The sequence below is a fragment of the Mustela lutreola genome, chromosome 1 (genome assembly GCF_030435805.1).
Source record: "Mustela lutreola isolate mMusLut2 chromosome 1, mMusLut2.pri, whole genome shotgun sequence".
In the NCBI taxonomy this organism is placed as follows: Eukaryota; Metazoa; Chordata; class Mammalia; order Carnivora; family Mustelidae; genus Mustela; species Mustela lutreola.
The window spans coordinates 145381128-145402075 of record NC_081290.1 but is presented as its reverse complement, the minus strand read 5'-3'; the positions used below and the strand labels follow the sequence as shown (position 1 = coordinate 145402075).

Genomic DNA, 20948 nt, shown 5'->3' with positions numbered 1-20948 from the left:
AATTCAGTGTCCTAGATTTTTAAAAAGTTATGCTTTTCATTATATAGTTTATACAAATTAAAATGAAATGCATAAAGCATAGGCCACTAAAGATAATTTATCTAATTATATAATTTATCATTTAGAAAACTTCTTTTGAGTGCCTTAAAGTTATTATTATGTTACAACCATGTGGAAATGCCCATTTAGTAGGGATTTCTTTCTTTCTTTTTTTTTTCTTAGTAGGGATTTCTGATTAACGTCAAAATAAAATGGAGAAAAAATAGTTTAACTTTAAAAGCCTTACTTTTGGGGCACCTGGGTGGCTCAGTTGGTTAAGCATCTGAGTCTAGATTTGATTTGGGCTCAGGTCGTGCTCTCCAGGGTTCCAGGATCGAGCCCAGCATTGGGCTGTGTGCTCAGCGGGCAATCTGTTGTAGATTCTTTCTCTTCCTCTGTCCCACTTCCCTGCCCTCCTCAAAATAAATAAACATTTTTTAAAAAGTGCCTTACTTCCAAATATCCTTCTTTTTGAAAGAGGGGAAAAAGCAGACTTGAGAAAAAGGCGTGTGTGATTTCAAATGAAGATGGCTGTGAGAGTGGCCCTCAAAGAAAGAAGTGGAAGGTTTTGATTCTGTTTTTCAAAGCTGCTTCTACTGTTTTTAGAAATGAAGAACCTTAACCTTAGAGAGTGGGAAATTATTTCTCTGTCTTGTGTTTCTGAATAAGTAATAAATCCCCAAATGTTAAAATTATATTTTCTTTTGAGAGAAATGATTATTAATGACAAGGTAGACAACATCAGTTAGAAGTAGCTTTTTAGTGCAAAGTTTTTAAAAATTTTTAGTTTTTGAATGCATGAAATTTTTATTATAAGGAGTTATCTTTTTATTCCTTTGGAATTTTTATTATTTTTCAGAGTCCTGACTTTAAATTTTCTCCTAGTTTATTTTTATTTTTTAAATTAAATCTGTGAATTGAAAATGTTATTTTTTAAAAGTTTCTTTCATTTTCCTCTAGCTTTGATTTAGTAAGGTATTATCTTGGTTTTAACTCCAGACAAAAACTTGTATAATTTATCACATAAGTTTTATTTTTTTTAAGTATTGTGTATGAAGTATTGATACACAGTGTTTGTTACATTAGTTTCAAATATACAATAGAGTGACTTGGCAAGTCTGTTTGTTACACTGTATTCATCACAAGTGTAGCTGCTGTCTGTCCCCGTATCTCACGGTATCATTGACTACATGCCCTATGCTGTACCTTCTACTCCCCTTCACCCATTTGCCCGTCTCCCTACCTAACCCCCTCCTGCAACCGCCTGTTTGTACTGTGTTTATGAGTCTGTTTCTGCCTTTTTTGTTCATTTATTTATTTATATATTTATTTTTTAGATTACACATTTAAATGAAATCAAATAGTATTTTTCTGGTGACTAATTTCGCCCCTCTTGGTCCATCTATGTTGTTGCAAATGGCAGGATCTCATCTGTTTTTATGGCTGAGTGATATTCCTTATTGACTCTTTAGGTAGTTGTACTGTGACAAATTTAGTTTATATCTAAGAGTCTTTCTTTTTTTTTTTTTTTTAAGATTTTACTTATTTGAGAGAGAAAGTGCAAGCAAGAGGAGTGGCAGGTAGAGGGAGATGGAGAGGTAGACTCTCCACTGAGCAGGGAGCCCAGTGCGGGGCTCAATCCCAGGACCATGGCACCATGACCTGAGCTGAAGGCAGACACTTAATGGACTGAGCCACCCAGGGGCCCCTGTATCTGAGAGTTTTCATTATGTGATATGATTTGATTACTCTGCTTTATCAGATGCCTTTTCATTTCTTAGCCTTTCTGCTTCCTTTGTCTTTAGCAACAACTGTGTCCTATGTTGTGAAATCTCATTCCTCACTGTAAACCATTACTATTGGAAGTGTAAACTTGAACAGACTTAACTGCACAATCACTGGAAGGAACTCATATGATCATAGAATTGATGGTGTGGGGCTCCTTTTAAAATGACACGGAGAGACGTCCATGGTACCTTAAATGAAATAGCCGGTTCACACATTTCATTTTGAAAAACCCAAATTCTGAAAGGATTAAACCTAAAATGTGCCAGCCTCAGTTAGGTGAGATTTATTTTTTTTTTTTTAAGATTTTATTTATTTATTTGTGAGAGAGAGAGAGTGAGAGCGAGCACAGGCAGACAGAGTGGAAGGCAGAGTCAGAGGGAGAAGCAGGCTCCCTGCGGAGCAAGGAGCCCGATGTGGGACTCGATCCCAGGACGCTGGGATCATGACCTGAGCCGAAGGCAGCTGCTTAACCTACTGAGCCACCCAGGCGTCCCTTAGGTGAGATTTATTATGGGTAGCTTAATGCAAGTGAACTTTTTGTTGAAACATAATAGAAATGCACATGAATAATAAGTATACAGCTTTATAAATTTTCACATATTAAGATAGCTGTGTAAGCAGCCCTGGATCAAGAAATACGGTATTGTCAGAGTCCCAGAAACCCTTTCTCACACCCGCACAGTCCCTGTGACATAAGAGCACTCCCCGGCCTTTTTTTTTTTTTTTTTTTTTTTTTTTTTTTGATTTATTTGACACAGAGAGAGAGAGCACAAGCAGGCAGAGCAGCAGGTAGAAGGAGAAGCAGGCTCCCTGCTGAGCAAGGAGCTTGAGGTGGGACTTGATCCCAGGACCCTTGGATCATGACCTGAGCTGAAGGCAGTCGTCTAACCAACTGAGCCACCAGGTGCCCCACTCCCCTGGCTTTTGACACCATAGGTCCAGAGGTTAGGGTTACTGCATTTGCATTGTATCCAATTGGAATCATCCAGAATACCCTCTTTTGCATTCAGCTTTTTTGGTCATCTTGTGACATTCCTCCATGCTGAGTGAATGAGCAGTTCATTCTCATTTCTTGTGGTGTAGGATTCCTTTGTACGAACACACCACAATGCATTTATCAGTTCTTTTGATGAGACTTGAATGGTTTCACTTCTGGGATTATCAAGAGTGCTACTGCTGTGAACATTCTAAAATGTGTCTTTTAGTGAACGTTTATGTGCATTTCTCTTGGTTTTGAGTAGAATTTTTGGGTTGTGGGTTGGAATGTGTGTGTTCAATTTCAGTAGGTACTGCCAAAGAGTTCTCCAAAGTGATTGTGCCATTTAATTATTCCCACATAGAGTTCCATTTACTTCATATCCTTGCCAGAACTTAGTACTACATTCATTTAAAGCCATTCTGCTGGGTGAGTAGTAGTAACTCATTGTGGTTTTAATTTTATTTCCCTGATAAGGAGGTTTAGCACTTTTTCATATGTTTATTGGTCATACGGCTAGCCTCTTTCCTGAAATTCCTGCTCCAGTCTTTTGCCCATTTTTCTTTTGGATTGTTTCTTTCTTTTTGGATCGATTAGTAGTTCTTCATAGTCTGATGGCATGTTCTTTCCCTACTATATGTATTTCAAATGATTAGTGATTGCTTTTGCTGAGTTGTTTTATGTATGTCTTCTAAAATGTTAACAGAACAGATACTTAGTTCTTACAGTAAGGAAAAAGTAAAACCACCAACATTTTGAAGAAACAGATTCCTGAAATCTGACAAAGACAAAAACTATATTATTTCACTTATATGTGGAGCCTTAGAAAAGAAAAACAACAACAAGCAAGTTGATAGATACAGAGAATAGATTGGTGGCTGCCCAGGGCTGGGGAGTGGGCAAAATGGGTGAAAGGAGTTGAAAGATGCAAACTTCCAGTTATAAAATAAGTAAGTCGTGAGGATGGAATGTGCAGCATGGTAACTGTAGTCAGTAACACTGTGTTGTATATTTCAAAGTTGCTAAGAGAGTAAATCTTAAAAAAATTTTTTTTTTTACCCCCTAAGATTTTATTTATTTGAGATAGAGCTTGAGAGAGAGAGAGAGAGCATGGTGGGGGGTAGGGACAGAGGGAGAAGCAGAAGCAGACTCCTCACTGAGCAGGGAGCCCGATGCGGGACTCCATCCCAGGACCCTGGTAGACGCTTCACCAACTGAGCTCCCCAGACATCCCAATCTTAAAAGTTCTTATCACAAGAAAAAAATGTATAACTGTGTGGTATTGGATATTAATTAGATGTATTATCGGGGTCATCTAACTATATATACAAATATTGAATCATGTTGTACATATAATACAATATTTTATGTCAGTTATATTTCAGTAAAAACAAATACCCCCCTTTTTTTTTTAAGATTTTATTTATTTATTTGCAAGAGAGAGAGAGAATGAGAGCGAGCACAGGCAGACAGAGTGGCAGGCAGAGTCAGAGGGAGAAGCAGGCTCCCTGCGGAGCAAGGAGCCCGATGTGGGACTTGATCCCAGGACGCTGGGATCATGACCTGAGCCGAAGGCAGCTGCTTAACCAACTGAGCCACCCAGGCGTCCCCAAATACCCCTTTCTTGATCTGCTTTACCTCTCTTCCCCCTTCCCTTCCATTTCTTGATTTTTGAGCCAATGATCTGAAATTCCACTCTCTCTGTCCCTTCTAGCCACTCACTCTTTAACCTCCTTGTATAACTGGAGAAGGACTCCCTGCTGGCCAGCTTAGTGGTGGGTGTGCAGGCCCCCCTCCTCCCCGTCTTGCACTTCCTCAGTCCCTCGTTAACTCTTGATACCACTGGCTACCCAGGCCTTGCCTGTTTCTTCTCATTTGGCTTTCTCATGACATTGAACCTCCTGGCCCTCCCTCCTCTTCCTCCTCCTGTGCGTTGTTTAGCCCCCCCGCTGGCATCTTCACTGAACCCCAGTGGTGCTCTTTCCCCCACAGGACGTTCTGTTGGCTTTCTGAAGTAGTCAGGCACCGTTGGCCATGTGCTGGAGGTCCCCATGCCCCTCTGGAGAATATTGCTACCTTCATCTCTAATGCCTCCTGCCATTCCCAGATCCCTGCTAGATATCTGCCCCTTGCACCTCCCTTCCTCTGTCACTCCCACCGTCCTTGTCCCCTTCAAACCAGCGTTGTCTTCTCTGCTCCTGTCTGTCAGTGGGACTGACCATACTGCTGCATAACCCAGGCATGAAACACTGGTTTTGCCTTCTTCCTTCTGATCCGTGGCCGGTCTGCAGCTAGATCCTGTCAAGTGGACGTATTCCATAGGAGCGCTCACATAGTAAGAGTAATGGAGGTAATGGCTAACAGTGATGGAGCGCCTGCTGTACCTGCCACCGGCGCTCAACCCTTTGCAGGTGTTACCTCACTGAGTCTCATAATGGCCTTTGGAGATAGTGCTGTTAACTTCATTTTGCAGATGAGGAACTGAGGCCCCAAACCTTCTGTTAGCAGGTATCTTGCTCTTGCTGTCTATTGGAAGCAGCAATTCTGAAGCCTGCCTGCCGGCTCTACTTCCTTACTTGTAATTCTGCTACACCCCCCCCACCCCGCCTCATTATTACTTCTTGGCCAAATAGCATTTCCCTCCTAATTTGCTTTTCTCTCCATTTGAATCCATCCTCCAAACATGTCAGGTATATTTCCCCAAATTTGACTCTGTTCGTATCTCTTCCCTTACTTACAGTAATCTTACTTACAGTGACGGATTTAGTAGCCCACGGCAGAGACAGATTCTTCAAATTAGCTTTTACAAGCCAGAGTTTTGCCTCGGACTTTCCATAAGCTTAAGGTGCTCTCTCTCAATAGGCTGTGCATTTTCTTATAGCGTTTGTCGAATCTGGAGTGTGTCCCTAACTCCTCATTTCTGCCTTGCTTCAAATTCTTCCCTGCTCTTCAAGACCCAACTCAGATGCTGTCCTTTATGTGAAACCCTCCCTCAGCTTCTACTGCCAGCTCTCTGTGAGCCTCCAAGCAGTCTGTACTCACTGAATTCTCATCAGCTGCATCTCTGACACCCCTGAAAATTCCAGTGGAGGTCTCAATAATAAGCATTTTATTGATTTGGTATTTTCTGTCAAGAACACAATAAAAGGAATTTGGGCGTGTTGCTAATAAGAGCCATGGATAATTCATTCCAAAATCTCAGGGGAAAGTGAATGCGTTAGTTCCCTCTTATTGCTGAATAGCTTCAGTCAGTCAGTCAGTCAGTCAATAAGTAAGTAAAATTCACTCACTCACTCACTCACTCACTCACTTACAATTCTAGAGAATGGAAGTCTTTAGCCAAGGTGTAGGTTGGTGGGGCCGACCTCTAATGGCTCCAGGGAAGGCTCTTTCCTTAACTCTTCTGGCTTGTGGTGGTTCCCAGCCATCCTTGGCATTTCTTGGTTTATACATACATCATTCCAATCTCTGCCTGCATTGTCACATGATAGTCTCCCCTGTGTCCATCTTCATATGGCCATCTTCCCTTTGTTTTGTTTTTTTTTTTTGTTTGTTTGTTTTTGTTTTATTTTTATTTATTTTAATTTAATTTGATTTAATTTATTTTCCCTTTGTGTCTTTGTTTTCTTATAAGGGCACCGAACATACTAGATTAAAGGACCACCCTGCTCCAGTATGATCTCAACTGACGGCTTCTGCAATGACCTTATTTCCAAATAAGGGCATTATGCTGAGCATGTCATTTTATTCTGATGTTTTGATATCTGGGGACTTATTGATCCTAGGGAGAATGCCCTTTCTGGGGCTAACCAATTCCTTGAGGTAGTAAACTGAGCATGCTTTCCGTAGGCCAACCAGTTCAGAGCCCATTTTCTCTTCCTGACTCTTTTGGGCTCTTACACTTCAAGTCCATATTCTCCTGTCCTAGTTCACCTCAGGGACAGGGACCAGATGTCTCGGCACAGCCCCTACGCCCTAAAACCTGCTACAGTAATTCAGACCAACCCGTCCTGAGTCTGCTCACTCTGCCTCACCTCTTCCTTCACATGGAAAACACAGTAAAGCCTCTTGCCTACATTTTCCCCTTCTTCCCTCTGCCTCTGGGCTGACGCCGGCTTACCACGCCTCCTGTTTCTAGGGGGTATAACTATATTATAGTTCCTTCAACTGCATCACTTCCCTGTCTGCGTGTCTTACCATACCTGATTGAAATAAATCCCAGGTATGGTTTCAAAGCAGTTTGTTGTGAGACCTTAGGGGGTTATAACCTCAGTGTATCTTTTGGGGGGATAAACCCTCATCCCTAAGAGGGAAGAACCTATTTGCCCCTGTTTTATTTGCATTCCATGGTGGGGCAGAGACCCAGTGACTTGACTCCTTCAAGTGATGAGCCGATTTGAAGTGCAGAATGCAAGAAGGAGAAGCTGTAGTAGCCCTATGTTCTTAAATATCACCCTAGGGAAAGGCACTCATTGCATTCACACTGAAATGATCTCCTAGGGCAGGCACAGAAGACCAAGAAGAAGCCAAAAGATAGATTCCCCCCACCTTTTTGGCGAAAGGTATAGAAATACGTTTACATTCTCTGTTGAAAGTTGTTGAACAGATGAGCTGTTGTCATGGTTGGTTTTTATGAATGTATTTGATTCTGTGTAATCTATTCTTTTCTTCTTCTTCTTCTTCTTTTTTTTTTTTAAAGAAAGTGGAAGCCCAGAATCTCGTGTTAATGCTATCCATTTCTTGGTACACAAGTTGCCAGAGAAGAATAAAGAAATGTTGGATATTTTGGTGAAACACTTAACAAAGTAAGCCCCTTTGTCTTCTAACTTTCTTTGTTTCACTCTGGGTGCCATGTGGGGTTCTTGGACCGTGACGGTTGGAAGTGGGGCTGTCTACACAATACCAGGGACCACGCCTGGAAAGGCAGGCTGGACAGTTGACTCACTGTGTATGTTTTGGACAAGAACATTGAAATATGATGCTTTTGTGAAGTTGTATAATTATTTGCTTAACATCACTGCCAGCAACTTGGGGTTTGATTGGAAGTAAAAGAAGAGAATTTTATACACTTCCCTGTACACAGATTCTGGAAATGTGATTATAAGTCTGTTAGCGAATTTAGCCTGGTTTCACACCTACCTAAGTTTGAGCATGGCCTTTAAATTAGTTTAATCCAGTAATAGGTAGTTATTTCTTAGGATCCATTTTAGTCTTTTTATTCCCTCTTTAAAAAGTGAGCAAAATCTGATCATTTAGTGGAGAAATTAACCCTTTCTTCATATACAAATGACTCTTAGATCACTGTAGTTATAGAAATTTGGAGGTAATAGGAAGCTGAGGAATGCTGTTTTAGAATGTTTTTAATTTTCTTTTATTATCCTGTTTATTTCATTATGTTTTTATTTTACATAAAAAGAAACTGAAGGCCAGAGGATATTATGACCTGCCAAGTCCAAGTGTCCTACAACTAGTGAAACCATATTTGTTCATTTAGTCAACACATATTTATTGAATGCCTTTTTTAGGTGCTAGTGGATACATAATTGAACAAGATAGACAAATTCCCTACTTTCATGGAGTCCCTTCTTTATAAGAGGGAGAAGATCATAAACAGAGTACAAATAAAAAGACAAAATAATTTCAGGTGATAAGTGATTTAAAAAATAGAATGAGGAGATAGAGAATATATATTGGGTGTGGGACTATAAAGAGTGTTATTATGGAAGGTATCTTGAGGATTAGGCTTTGAATTGAGACCTGAATTAAGCATCAGTGCTTCTGAGAACAGTTGTCTGGATTGCTCACTGCACAATGTATTGGGCCAAAGGGGTAAATGCAGGAGCTCTGACCAAGTTCTCTGTGCTTGTGAAGCTAATTCTTACAAAGGTGCCATATAATCTGGTCATTAGTGGAAGCCAAAGATATAATAGTCTGGGGGAAAAGGGGATATTCTAAGAAAAAAGGAATGGTAACAGAAGGTCTTCAGAGGGACACAAGCCTAGCATAAACATGGAATTATTTAGAAAGCCATTGTGGTTAGAGCAAAGCATCGAGAAGAGAGGAATAGCAGGATGGTAGGCAGGGGCCTCATCCCCTAGAGTCACATCAGATCTTGTTATTTCAGAAGCAGAAATTAAGGACATTTGAGTGTCTTGATTTTTAAGGAAACACACAGCTGTGGAAGATTGTACGTTCCCCAGCTGTTGTCTCTCTGTTAACAGACTTTCAACCCCATCCCCCCTTCCCTACCAGTGTTTCGAATCACTCCAAGCAGAACCTCATGACTGTGGCAAATCTAGGAGTGGTGTTTGGACCAACTTTGATGAGGCCGCAGGAAGAAACTGTTGCCGCCATCATGGATTTGAAGTTTCAGAACATCGTGGTGGAGATCTTAATTGAAAACCATGAAAAGGTAAACTCTATTTGTGTTTTTCCTTAAGGGAATTCCTGGTTTTGGCTTTATCACCATCTGAAACTAGCCTTTAAGAGCGCCCCCCCCCATTAATGATTTTATTATTATTGTGATGATGAGTTTGGTTCTGAGAAGTTCCCACTGAGCTTCTGTCTTCTGGTGGATTTCCATAAATTCTGATATCTCACTGGTTTAAGGAAGAAGCATTCCACCCAGATGCAAATGACAATCTGCAGTATAATATTGGACTGTTTGGATTCTTTGCAGCCTTCAATCCTATCCTTGGATTTCTCAAATTCTATTTCTCTAACTCAGGGAAAATATTTTTGGCAGTCTGTGTCACATTAAACACAACATATAACTCCCCCTTATCTCCCAAATTGTGCTGACAATTTCAGGGGATTCACATGCCTCCCTGAATCTGGGAACCCTAGGTTAAGAATCTCTGGTTTAAAATGAAAAATCTTAGTGACACATCTTACTTGTTTCTCTATAATCAGGGAACTGCAGGAGTTTTCAAAGTAGGATATATTCTTTGAAGAACTTTTATGTAGTTTTTTCTTATTATCATCATAGATCCAGACCTCGGTAATAATTTTCCTCAATTCTTTTAAGATAGGTAATTTGAAAATTGTTAAAATGCTTGGTTACTCATTTGTTTATTAAAGGTTGTTGTAGTTTGTTTTCAGCTGATATGCTGAGCATGTACGAGGTGCTAGGCTATGAAGCCGAACATTGCAGCCCTGATGGAGAGTAGCTCACAGTCTAGGAGGTGGAGCCCCATTTTGGGACTTGTATCCCATAGCCCTTATCTCTGTCTAACCTGTTATATAGTTTATTTATTGTCACAGACATCTGTTTTTCCCTGCCAGATCTTTGAGGCAGAGATTGTTTTTTACACTTAGAATACTACCTGGTACATAGTAGGTGTTTAGTTCATATTTATTGGATGAACTAATGAACTTGGGAAATTTTAAGGGGGTCAGAGGTGTGGGAAAGAGAGAAACAGAGGTGTAGTCTCTATGAGCAAAGCATAGCAAGAACCTCATTGCATTTACTATTTGCTAGAGCAATTGTATCTTGTGTGAATATTGGTTCCCACTGAAGAGTTAAATGTGAAAGCTGGTCAGAGATTTTCTTCCCCAGCATAGTAAAAGTAGCTTGTTTATGGAAGTAAAAATTTGGGTCTTTTTTTGGATTGTTTTGTTTGTTTGTTTGTTTGTTTGTTTTTAGGTAGCGGGTGGTGTTCTGAGCTATCCAGATAGCTTTAAGATGGCTTCTAATCATTTTAGAAAAAGAAATAATTAAGAACACCTGGGTGGCACAATTGGTTAAGTGTACAGCCTTTGGTTTAAGCTCAGGTTATGACCTCCGTGTTGTGGGATCGAGTCCCACATTGGACTCCGTGCTCAGCATGGAGGCTGCTTGAGATTCTCTCTCTCTGCTTCTCCCCTCACTTGTTCTCTCTCTTTCTCAAATAAATAAAAAAAAAAATACATATTTAGTAAGAAAAAGAAATAATTTAACCCACAAGCTTTGAAATAGTGTTTAGTGGTACAACTGTCCTTAGATTAAGTCCCAATTAGGCAACTTTTATACAGTTTATTTGTGAAAATACTGGCTCTGGGTCTTGCTCTCAGATAAAAGGATCTCCATTGAATGTTGTAGCTTCCTATTTTCTTATTTGAAACTGAGAAGATAAGTTCATGATTTTTCTGCTTGGGAATTCGGTAGTGCTATTTTCACCTTGTTAACAAATCTTACAGGAATTTCCAAGTGGCACTGGCGAGCCAATTACAAGAACAATGGCAATGAAACTGGACCCGCTGTCAGAGATTGAGCTCTGTAGAGCCGAGGAGAGGGCTCTCCCTTTTCCCCTCTGCCTTTCTGTGGCTGTGCTAGAGAATGCTATGAATGCATGGCCAACGTGAGTCGACACACTGACTTTCCTATCAGGAAGGGGGCATGTGGGGGATCGAGTTTCAGATTCTCCACTCAGTGTCTGGGTTTAGGTTCGGAAGCACAGGGTTGCTTGGGATGGGGAGCTGTTAGCTTGGATTGGTTCATATTTCTGAGCACTTAATTTCTCCATTTCCTCCTCTTTTCTCTCCTATTTCATCCTTGTCCACTTTTACTCCCAGCTCTTTGTTCTTGCTCAGCTGGACATCACTTCAGAGTCTAGGCTCTGCTATGAGGAAGGATATTTCCGCTGACGAGGGTGGTTTGTGCAGGAAAACTGCCCGTGGACACATGGACCCATAGGAGCCCGAGGTTTCCTTGGCAACTGATCCATGTTTACCACCCAGAGATCTTGTGTTTGACTTGAGTGTGGTGAGGGAGGGATAGGATTCCTCTTAGTAAGTGTTCGAGAACAAAATGAGAGAGAGAGGAAGGTGGATAGAAGGTCCAAAGGAGGAGGCCCCTGGGGGAGGAAAGTGTTCCATAGATAGGGAGGCAGACAAGGGCGATGAGAGAGGGAACGAAGAGTCCTAAGTTCTCTGAAGGGGCACAGAGGGGAAAGTGGCAGTAGAAGGAAGGTCTTTTCTTTTCCTCAGCTACTTATTTTTTCATCTTAGGATCGTGCAAAAATATTGACTCTGACCAGGAACGTCACCAAAGCCAAAGAAGAAATTTTCAGCATGTAATTAAAGCAAGAAAGCTCTAGATTAATTTTAGAGTTAGAAAAAGACCCAAGTTAATCTGCCTCAGAGATCATGCTTTATCCTAGCCTCTTTGCTGTTTTCATAAAACCCATATGTACTCTATAGGAAACTTAATCCACATGTTTTGGCCTCATTCCCACACAATACATTAAGATGTTGTTTTAAAAGAAGCGTTTATGGGCCAAAAATATTATCAAGGTCTTTCTTCCCGTGCGCACCAGAAAATTGCATTTCCCAGGTGGAAAAGGGTACTGTGAAGTTCCCACAGATTTTCCAGTTGGGATTGCGCCTTATAATTTATGAGCTTTATGTAAATATTTTTTCTTAAAGATTTTACTTATTTGAGAGAGAAAGACAGCCTGAGCTTGTGGGGGTGGGGATGGGGGTGGGGGAGAGGGCGGTACCCCAGGGAGAGGGAGAAGCAGGCTCCCCACTGAGCAGGGAGCCTAATGTGGGGCTCAATCCCAGGACCCTGGGATCATGACCTGAGCCACTCAGGTGCCCCATAAGTTTTGTTCTTGACAAAGTATACTTCTTATGGATCAGTGCAGTGTGTTTGTGGTGAGCCCCTGCTTGGAGTCAGATGTGATGTGAGATTTGGGGAAGAGTCCGGCAGGGGAAAGATCTCTCCACCAGTCACTGCAGGATGCCATGGAGACTAGCGCTCTTGGAGCGATGCAGAGACTTTAGAGGAGAACTTATGTCCAACTGTGAGGAATCTGGAATGTTTCCTGACTAGGTGGTTTGAATAGGTTTTGGAATGGAGTTTGAACAGGTGGTGGGGATGTTTTAAGAGGACATTTCAGTATGGGGAAGTCGTGTAATCAGAGAAGTACAGAGGGTAGGCATGTGTTCTGGGAATGCAGCTTCTGTGGGAATAGCGGTGAGGGGCATGAGAGATAGTTGTAAAGAGATTCGGGCCAGGTGTAGGGAGGTTGGGAATAACACCCTAGGACTTTTGGATTTCGTTTTATGGGTATCAAGGCCTCTCATGGTTTTTAGGTAAACTGCTTCAGGAAGTTTAATGTGGTAGCTGGTTAGCAAATAGGAAGTGGGAGAATCCCAGCCGGGTGAGAGGTCAGATGGCTGAGGACTTCGTAGTGAGAATGGGAGTTCAAGGGTAGCGGGCCTCACGTCCTGAGGCCCAGTGGACACAGTCCAGGGGCTGGATCGGTGGGCTGTCTCAGAAGAATGTGTTAGGAGTGACAGTAGGTCACAAATGAGGACCCAGAGCTGGAGGAACATAGGGATCCTTAATAAAAAGAAGGAAAAAAAAATAGGTTCGGGGCAAGAGTTCAGTGTTTAATGTGCTGAATTTTAGCTGTCTGGATGTCTAACAAATAGTTGGAGATGTGGGGCTCAGATTTGTGAGAGGATTTAGTGGCAAGAAGTGTACGATAAAAGACAAGAGATGAGCATGGGAGAGCGTGCTCACTGCGTTCTAGGCTTGGTCTCACTCCATGGTGGGGACTTACCTCCTGTAACCTAAGTGTGTACTTGTGTGTACATAAAACAGATAAAGTTATTTAAATCAGATATGCTAGGTACTTAAAACAGATAGATAAAGTAAAAAAATATATAAAGGTCCTATTGCATGCATATGTAATAATATTCCTTTATATGTGCAGAATTCTTATGACATATATTGTCCCTTCACATCGCGGGAGAAGACTGAAGGGCGAGAGATTAGCTTGTTTATGGGCACCTCGCCGGTGAGTGGCAAGGCTTGGGTTTGAACTCAGGGTTGTTTGACCCCCAAATCTTTGCTTTACCTCCCTAGGAGAAGGTTAAGAGCAATATCCTTGAGAAACACCAAGATTTTTCTCTTAGCGAGAACCCAGGAGCCAGAAGAAATCCAGGCGAGTTTCAGAGTTAGGGTTGTCAGGGGGCCTTGTCAGTGATGCTGGAGCTGTCACTACGGGAGAGCTCAAGTATTTACTCCAAGAGTAAAATGTCTGTTGAGAGCAAGAGCTGACGTTGACGTCAGTGAATGAGTGTTTGGGAATAGGTGATCACAGGTACGGATTTACGTTGTATTTTTCCCGCACGACAGAATGTAACAGAGGAAAAAGCAGACCAGACAGGGAAGGGAAAGAGTAGGGTAGGACTGGCAGCTCCTGATGTGTACTCAGTTTGCCAATCAATCTCAGTTCTAGTTTTCTGTTAGCTAATTTCTGGGGTTGGGGGTTCTTCAGAAGAACTTAGGGATGGAAAGAACCCTCCTGGGAGTTCATCGAGTTTGTCGAAACGGAGCCCGTTCTGCTGTTTTATATCTTTGTAGTGTCATAAAAGAAATTTGTGTTTATAATGTAACTCTCTTCTGGTCTCTTCCCAAGTCCCTGAGGGCCCTTGAAGATTATGAAGACCTTTGGGAATCACCAAAGAAATCATTAATACCAGTGTGGTTTTCTTTTATTAGCTGTCATATTTTGTGATAGGATTTAAATTGGCAGTTCATATAAAGTAAGATATATAATGTTATTCTCAATCAAATCACTTTACATGATATATATAATTTCAATCCAGATTGTAGGCATGCCTTGTTTTATTGTCCTTCGCTCGATTGCCCTTCATAGATACTGTGTTCTTTACGAAGCAGAGGTTTGTGGCAACCACGCGTGGAGCAAGTCTGTCGGTGCCATTTTGCTTTGTGTCTCTGTCACATCTCATGTGTCGGGCTTTGCAATATTTTTGGCTTTTTCGTGACTCTGTTAGTGATGGTGGTCTGTGGTCAGTGATTACAGCTTGCCGATAGCTCAGGTAGTGGCTAACATTTTTTAGCAATAAAGTATTTTTTAATGTATGTCCATTATTTTTTAGACATCATGCAGCTATACTCTTGATAGCCTATACCACAGGGTAAACATAGCTCTTCTATGCCTTGGGAAACCAGAAAATTCACTGGACTCGCTTTATTACAATACTTGCTTTGTTGTGGTGGTTTGGAACCAAACCTGCAATATCTTTGAGGTATGCCTGTATATTTACCTTGTTAAGGATTATAATTGGATTTTCAGTGGGATTGTCCAGATGTGGTGCTCTGGTTGCCTTCAGCTTTGTGTGGTGCTGCGGTTCACCTTGATGTTCCCGGATTCTCTGGTGGTCAGTAGGGCATGAAGTTGTTTCTGAGCATTAGCCTTTACATACTGTAGTTTCTGCGGACCCCGGGGTGCCAAGAGATAATCACATTTTTATTTACATAAAACTTTTCCTCGGTAAAGATTCTGAAAACTTCGTCGAAATAAACAGTGTTGTCTTTGAAATGGGTGTGCTGGCACGCTGTGCCTCATTTTTCCTGGTGAGAAAATGGAGGTGATTTGTGATGCTCACGCGTTGTGGAAAAGGCTGATGTTCCATTCCTGTTCTGAGGTTTCTTTAGTAACCATCTCTGTAACATGTGTTGCAAATTCCTTGAAGAGGTGGTGTCCCTCCAGCACAGAAAAGTAGAGATGAGAAGGGCATAATATACGTTTCTTTTCAGGTGTGCAACACAATCAGACTATTAAATTACATGCACACGTGATGAGTATCAAATGGTACGTGGCATTCCTCTGTTGACCTTGGGTTCCAGTTTCAGACCTACACCCCTGTCTTTGCCAAGATCTAGAAGAATGTGTCCCTGCCCCCAGGCTCTGCGGTGGCACGGATTCCCTCATCGGTCCCAGCCTGCAGTCCGGCAGCAGCCACAAGTGGATTGGGTTCCATCTGGGGCAGCCTGCTCTTCCGTTCCTGTGGCAGCAGAGACCACGCACATCCTAACCCTCTTCTGTGGGCTGATCTCTGTCATTCTTGACTGTAAAGGAGGCCTGAGGAGGTATGCAAACTGTTTTCCTGGAGACGCAAGGAACCCTTAAGTCTTAGAGTGTGCCTGTCATTCAGTGGGAATAAGAAATCTCTCTTTCTCTCTCTCTCTCTCTTTTTTTTTTTTTTTTTGAATTCAGCCTAAAATGCTTCTTGATTTAGCTTTGCTGGCACTGGGTTGCTAGGCAGCACCAGTTTTCATGTGAGAGAAAAATAAATATCTGAAACAACAGCAACAATGGTAAAACTCCGAAGTTTCCAAAAGCTTTATGTTTGCCTGAGTAGTGACGATTTAGTGTAGAAGTCAAAACCCCACGGCAAGAATAGTAGAAAATTGCAGAAGGGTGGCTTTTTCCTTCTTCCAGGTTTCTTGAATGTTGGCATCTTTGGCGTAGCCGCGGAGACTTACTTTACTGTTAGATTTTCTCCCCCCTCAACAGGGCCTTGCATTCTCTGGAGTGTTTAAAAAGGAGCTTTAAAACCACAGACAACTTTCTGTCTGCCTTTCTCCTTCCTCAAAGACAAGTCAGAAAATAATGACGACATTGTCTTCCCAGTTCTGCCGTCTTCATTTAGCTCTGCTGTATAGGAAGTCCCTTCTTGGTGCTGTCGTGTGGCTCTGGAGGGGGCAGGTAGCGTTTTTCCCAGGGTACTAGGGTGGTTTGATAAGAGAAAATTTGAAAGGTTGTTAGTTGACTCCTGATGGCCTCAGAACAGTTTTGAGTTCCAGCTCCTCCTACTTCCTGCTGATTCCTTTTAACAAATCCCCTTTTACTTCTGTCAGTTTAGTACTGTTTTGGTTGCAGCTAAATGATCTTTGGACAGTGTGAGACAATTCACAAGCGCTATACCTGCAATTTGATAAATTTACAGATGCATGATTTATTTGTCAACTTTGATTTAACTCTGTTTATATTTCAGTGCTATCAGGTAGCTTAGGCATGTCCTTGGGGCTGGCTGTTAACTCAGGTCCAGTCTTTTTGGAAACAGATCAAGTGGGTCCAGTCAACAGAGTTTTAGGTGGAACCTGGCATTTTGAGGTTGTCCAAATATGAACCTGTTGCTCTCTTCCCATGATCTTAACTAGAACTTCTTTAACTTTCTTCTTCAATTTTCTCAGACCAGTATTTAAACCAGAAGTGACTTTTCTCTCAACTCTAACATAATTTCTTTTTCTTCTAAGTCATTGTGTTCCCAGTTGTTGGTCTCCAACCTGATAAAGCCATTCCCTCCGCTGCTGCATTCTTACACATCTCCTGGCAGCGTGGGCCTCAGTCTGCCACTCAGTCATGTAGCATTTTAACGTCTGCTCCTGCATGTGCCATACCCTTCCTCCGTCTAGAGCAGTGGTTTTGAAGTTTTATTACATTAGGACCTAGTTTGAAAATTTAATGAAGGCTTTGGGTTCTGTTCCCAGGAAATGGTATTATTATTATAGATACACCGAAGAAATGTAGGCGCAGTTCTAGGAATTTCAGGTTAAGAACCTAGAACCATGGGAAAACCAAGAGCTGCCATATATCCAGGTGAGGTCAGGGTCTGGAACATGTCTTCAGGCCCAGCCTTTCTTGTCTTTTGATGTTGACTTATTTTCCATGTTTTTGCTCAGAAGCCAGGAGGGGAGCGGATAAAGATGTCGCTCATTTCAGATTCACGCTTTATTTAATCAGTGACACTTCGTTGTTTCTGTTCCTTACCCGGGCCAGCCATGAAGGAAACCCTTTATTAAAATACTGATGGCTCAGTTTGGCCATGGAAAGAATGAGCCCACACTGAAAGGCCTTGTCCTTAAATAACGAAAGGCAGCTGTTTTCCATTGAGATGTGCTGATATTCAGACTTCTCCCTGAGTGGGAAGCAGAAGGAACCTGACTTGGGGCAGACTGAAGAAGGCACCTTTGTCCTCGTCAGGTTTTCACAGTGCAGCCTTGTTGTCTCATTTGAATTCCTCTGACTTGCCCTGAAATTAAAACTGTTAATTTTAATTTTAATTAAAACTGTTAGTGATAACTGAGAGCTGACCATGTGCCAGTATTTTAGCTCTTGCCTCTTTAGCATGGCAAACACTAGGTAGCTGTCCTACCTAACTAAATGTTTTCACTAATGCATGGTACCTGGAAAATGGCTAAATTAAGGGTTGACAGTTTCAGCTCATGCACAGTGGGGCATGTGACAGTTCTATTTCTGCTAGGCTTCCATAAATTCTCCAATTTCTGGGACGCCTGGGTGGCTCAGTTGGTTGGACGACTGCCTTCGGCTCGGGTCATGATCCCGGAGTCCCGGGATCGAATCCCACATCGGGCTCCCAGTTCCGCGGGGAGTCTGCTTCTCCCTCTGACCTTCTCCTTGCTCATGTTCCCTCTCACTCTCTCTCTCTCTCTCTCAAATAAATAAATAAAATCTTTAAAAAAAAAAATTCTCCAATTTCTGCCGTAACTAAAAGTCAGAGGAGCTAAAATGTCTACTTGAAGAAGCAGGCCGCTATGTTATATCCTCCAAATTGAAGTCTTGCCGGTAAGTGTAGTGCCTGCTTTCGTGGCTGTGTCTGAGGTCCTCAAGACCACCCCCACGTTCGGGGATGTGCTGGAAGGACACAAAGTTGTGCTCACAGCTATCATCACAGCAGTGGAGTAAGGACACACAGAGAAGAAGACAACCCGGGTGGAGTCTGGAGGAGTCCGCATGTCGTTTGGCTTATGCCCTCCCCTCCCAGAAGTCACACAGAGCAGACTCTTCCTTCAGCCCTGAAAATGTAGAAACATGTGTTTGATACTTCTGTTCAGGAAAGCCCGTTTGAGACCAGTGCCTGTGGGAGCTAGTCACATAGGCATCCTTTGCTCACCATATACCAGAATTCCAGACTCCCAGATGGGAAACAGGTATTCCACATAACCCCCACATAGGCCCACCGTGCCCAAACGGTTTGAACACGAATTCAAACAGTTTGGGCATGGTGGGCCATCCTAACCTTAAAGGGAATGTTTTCTATCAGTTTAAAGAACTGTTTACCAGCCTAGTCCCTAGACACCAACGAAGGGCCAGTTTGGCAAGCAGGCCTTCTAAAGATGCCCATCTTACGCCTGCTGTGTTTATTCTCTTCTACACACTGGGCATCTTCTAACTGCTGGGGTGAGGAGGTTGAGGGCAGGGGTGACTGTGAGTGACTGTCTCTCCTGCAAGGATGTTCTCTGTCTTTGGGATTTAGAGCCTTTTGTCTTTTGCTTTGGAAGTGTCTTCTCCATGCTGTTGGGGAAGTGTGTGTTGTCAGCCCTATTAGGAAGTGCAGGATTAACTTTATTGAGGAGCATGGGAATCGAGGCGAATGTGGTCAGTGTAGGTCAAGTAAATTTCAAGCCATGCAGCCTTATGTCGCTGGACTAATTTGGCCCAGGATGAAAAGTCCTTAAAAGCCCTCCTTGTTTAACTTTCCAGTTGGTTGATTTCTCCTTGAGAATGACCCCACAGGGCAGGAATCAGTTTTGTCAGCTTTATTTCTGTTCTCACTCTTTGGCTCTATCAGGTGCTGTCATTGGGGGCCCCCCATTTTCTCACAGATCAAGGTCCTGCCCTGTCTGTTCTGCCCTCCCTCCTTGGCGTCTGATCCAAACCCCCCTTTTCATGCTGGCTTGGGCTTTGTATTATCTGGCCGATACCCTCCTCAGAGCCGCACTCTTTATTTAATCTTCTGGATTTTTCTCTAGAAAAATCCTTTTACTGAATAGTTTTAAAAAGTTAAAAACAAATATGTAGCCTTTCATGAGGATTCGTTAGGTGAGCTAGTCATCCAATATTAACACTGTGTTCCCCCTCCCAAGTCATTGTTTTTCCTCAGACAGATATTTGTAGTAGTATTGTCTCTCTCTCTCTCTCTTTTTTAACTACCAGTACCATCTAACCCATCGTGATTTAGAGGAAAGGTTTGATTTCCTTTTGTTTATGTCACAGCTCCTCTCTTGACCAGATAATGATGACTTCTATTGATCTTGACAAAGTATTGTTTCTTGTTACCGTAGAGATACAAGTGTCTAGAATTCTGGAGTCTACTAGACTAATCTAGAATTCACTTTAAGTAAAACCTAATTACTTAAAGCTTCTTAAGCAACCTGTACTAAGTCTGGAATCTGCTCGAAAATAATCGAGGGATGTCGATGAATTAAGCTGATCAGTTAATGACTGATGAAGTTAGGTGATGCGGACATAGGAATTTATTATATTATTTTTTACTTGTGTATATATCTCAAATTATTCATGATGGAAGTTAAATGACCTGATATTTGGTGTTGGCATCATTTCTTTTATACACTTACCAATTCATTCAGCAGACATCTATAAAGCTGCTCCTTCATGCCTTGTACTGCGTGGACAGGCACAAAAAATTAAGGGAGTGGGGGGAAGCAGATCTTGCTTTCTGGAAGTCCAGGGTGTAACAAACTCTGACATAGTGGTAGAGTTCTAGAAACATGGCTCGAGGATTGTGTGTTTGGAGTTTGGACCTTCCAGAAGCCAGTAGCTTTCTTTGTCCAAAGCCAGGTTAAAACCGTTTCTATACTCGGAAGACTTATGTAGCAGGCATTCCTTTGTGAATCAATCAGTTGTTTCTTCAGAAGGTATGTACCCATTCCCTTTACAACAGTGACTTAGGCCTGCAGGAGACCTAGTGGATGTAATTATAAAATTTGAAGCTGCTTTTCTGAAGCATCTAGTCTGCATAGGGCAGAGGGTCGGCACCAAGGCCATCTTGAGTACCTGATGTTCCAGCCACTGGCTAGGTCTCATTTGTAGGACCCATGAATCAGCCAGTCAACCCTGAAAGAGTGTGTTTGTTTGTTTGTTTGTTGTCTTTTAGGTAGTATTGTTTTCTCTGCAGTTTACAGAGTTGAAATTAACTTACCCAAGGTCACACAGCTTGCTTTATTCATTGACAGTCTGCCTCATTCCAAAAAGGATTTCAGGCAGTTAAGCCACACAGTTAGAAAATTCCTTGTGGTCTTTCTACTGTCCCAAGAAAAACAAGACCATATTTTTTTCTTTTTAAGCTTAAATGATGCATAGTGTTTCAGTCAATATTAGTACATGGATAGCTCCAAGTTTAAATTGTACAAAAGTGCTTACGTATGTCTCTGTTGGAATGTGTAGGAGTGAGAAAGGAAATCTCTGTATTTGATTTCATAAAGGCATGAGCTTTATATAGTTGCTTGAGACACACATGCCAGTGCCTGGTTGTGTGCATAAGACAGTTCTTATTAATCATCGCACAGCTGGTGTGTTGT

The 20948-nt window shown here is 42.0% G+C and overlaps 1 protein-coding gene across 2 annotated transcripts in view; it reads left to right on the top strand.

The window, feature by feature from the left end:
- Positions 1-20948, top strand: part of ARHGAP10 (Rho GTPase activating protein 10) — a 318466-nt gene that overhangs the window by 209343 nt on the left and 88175 nt on the right. For both annotated transcript variants that reach the window (XM_059175791.1, XM_059175783.1), the window contains exons 17-18: positions 7503-7608; positions 9056-9215. In XM_059175791.1, the coding sequence (XP_059031774.1) occupies positions 7503-7608; positions 9056-9215 (266 nt within the window). The remainder of the gene's footprint in view (positions 1-7502; positions 7609-9055; positions 9216-20948) is intronic.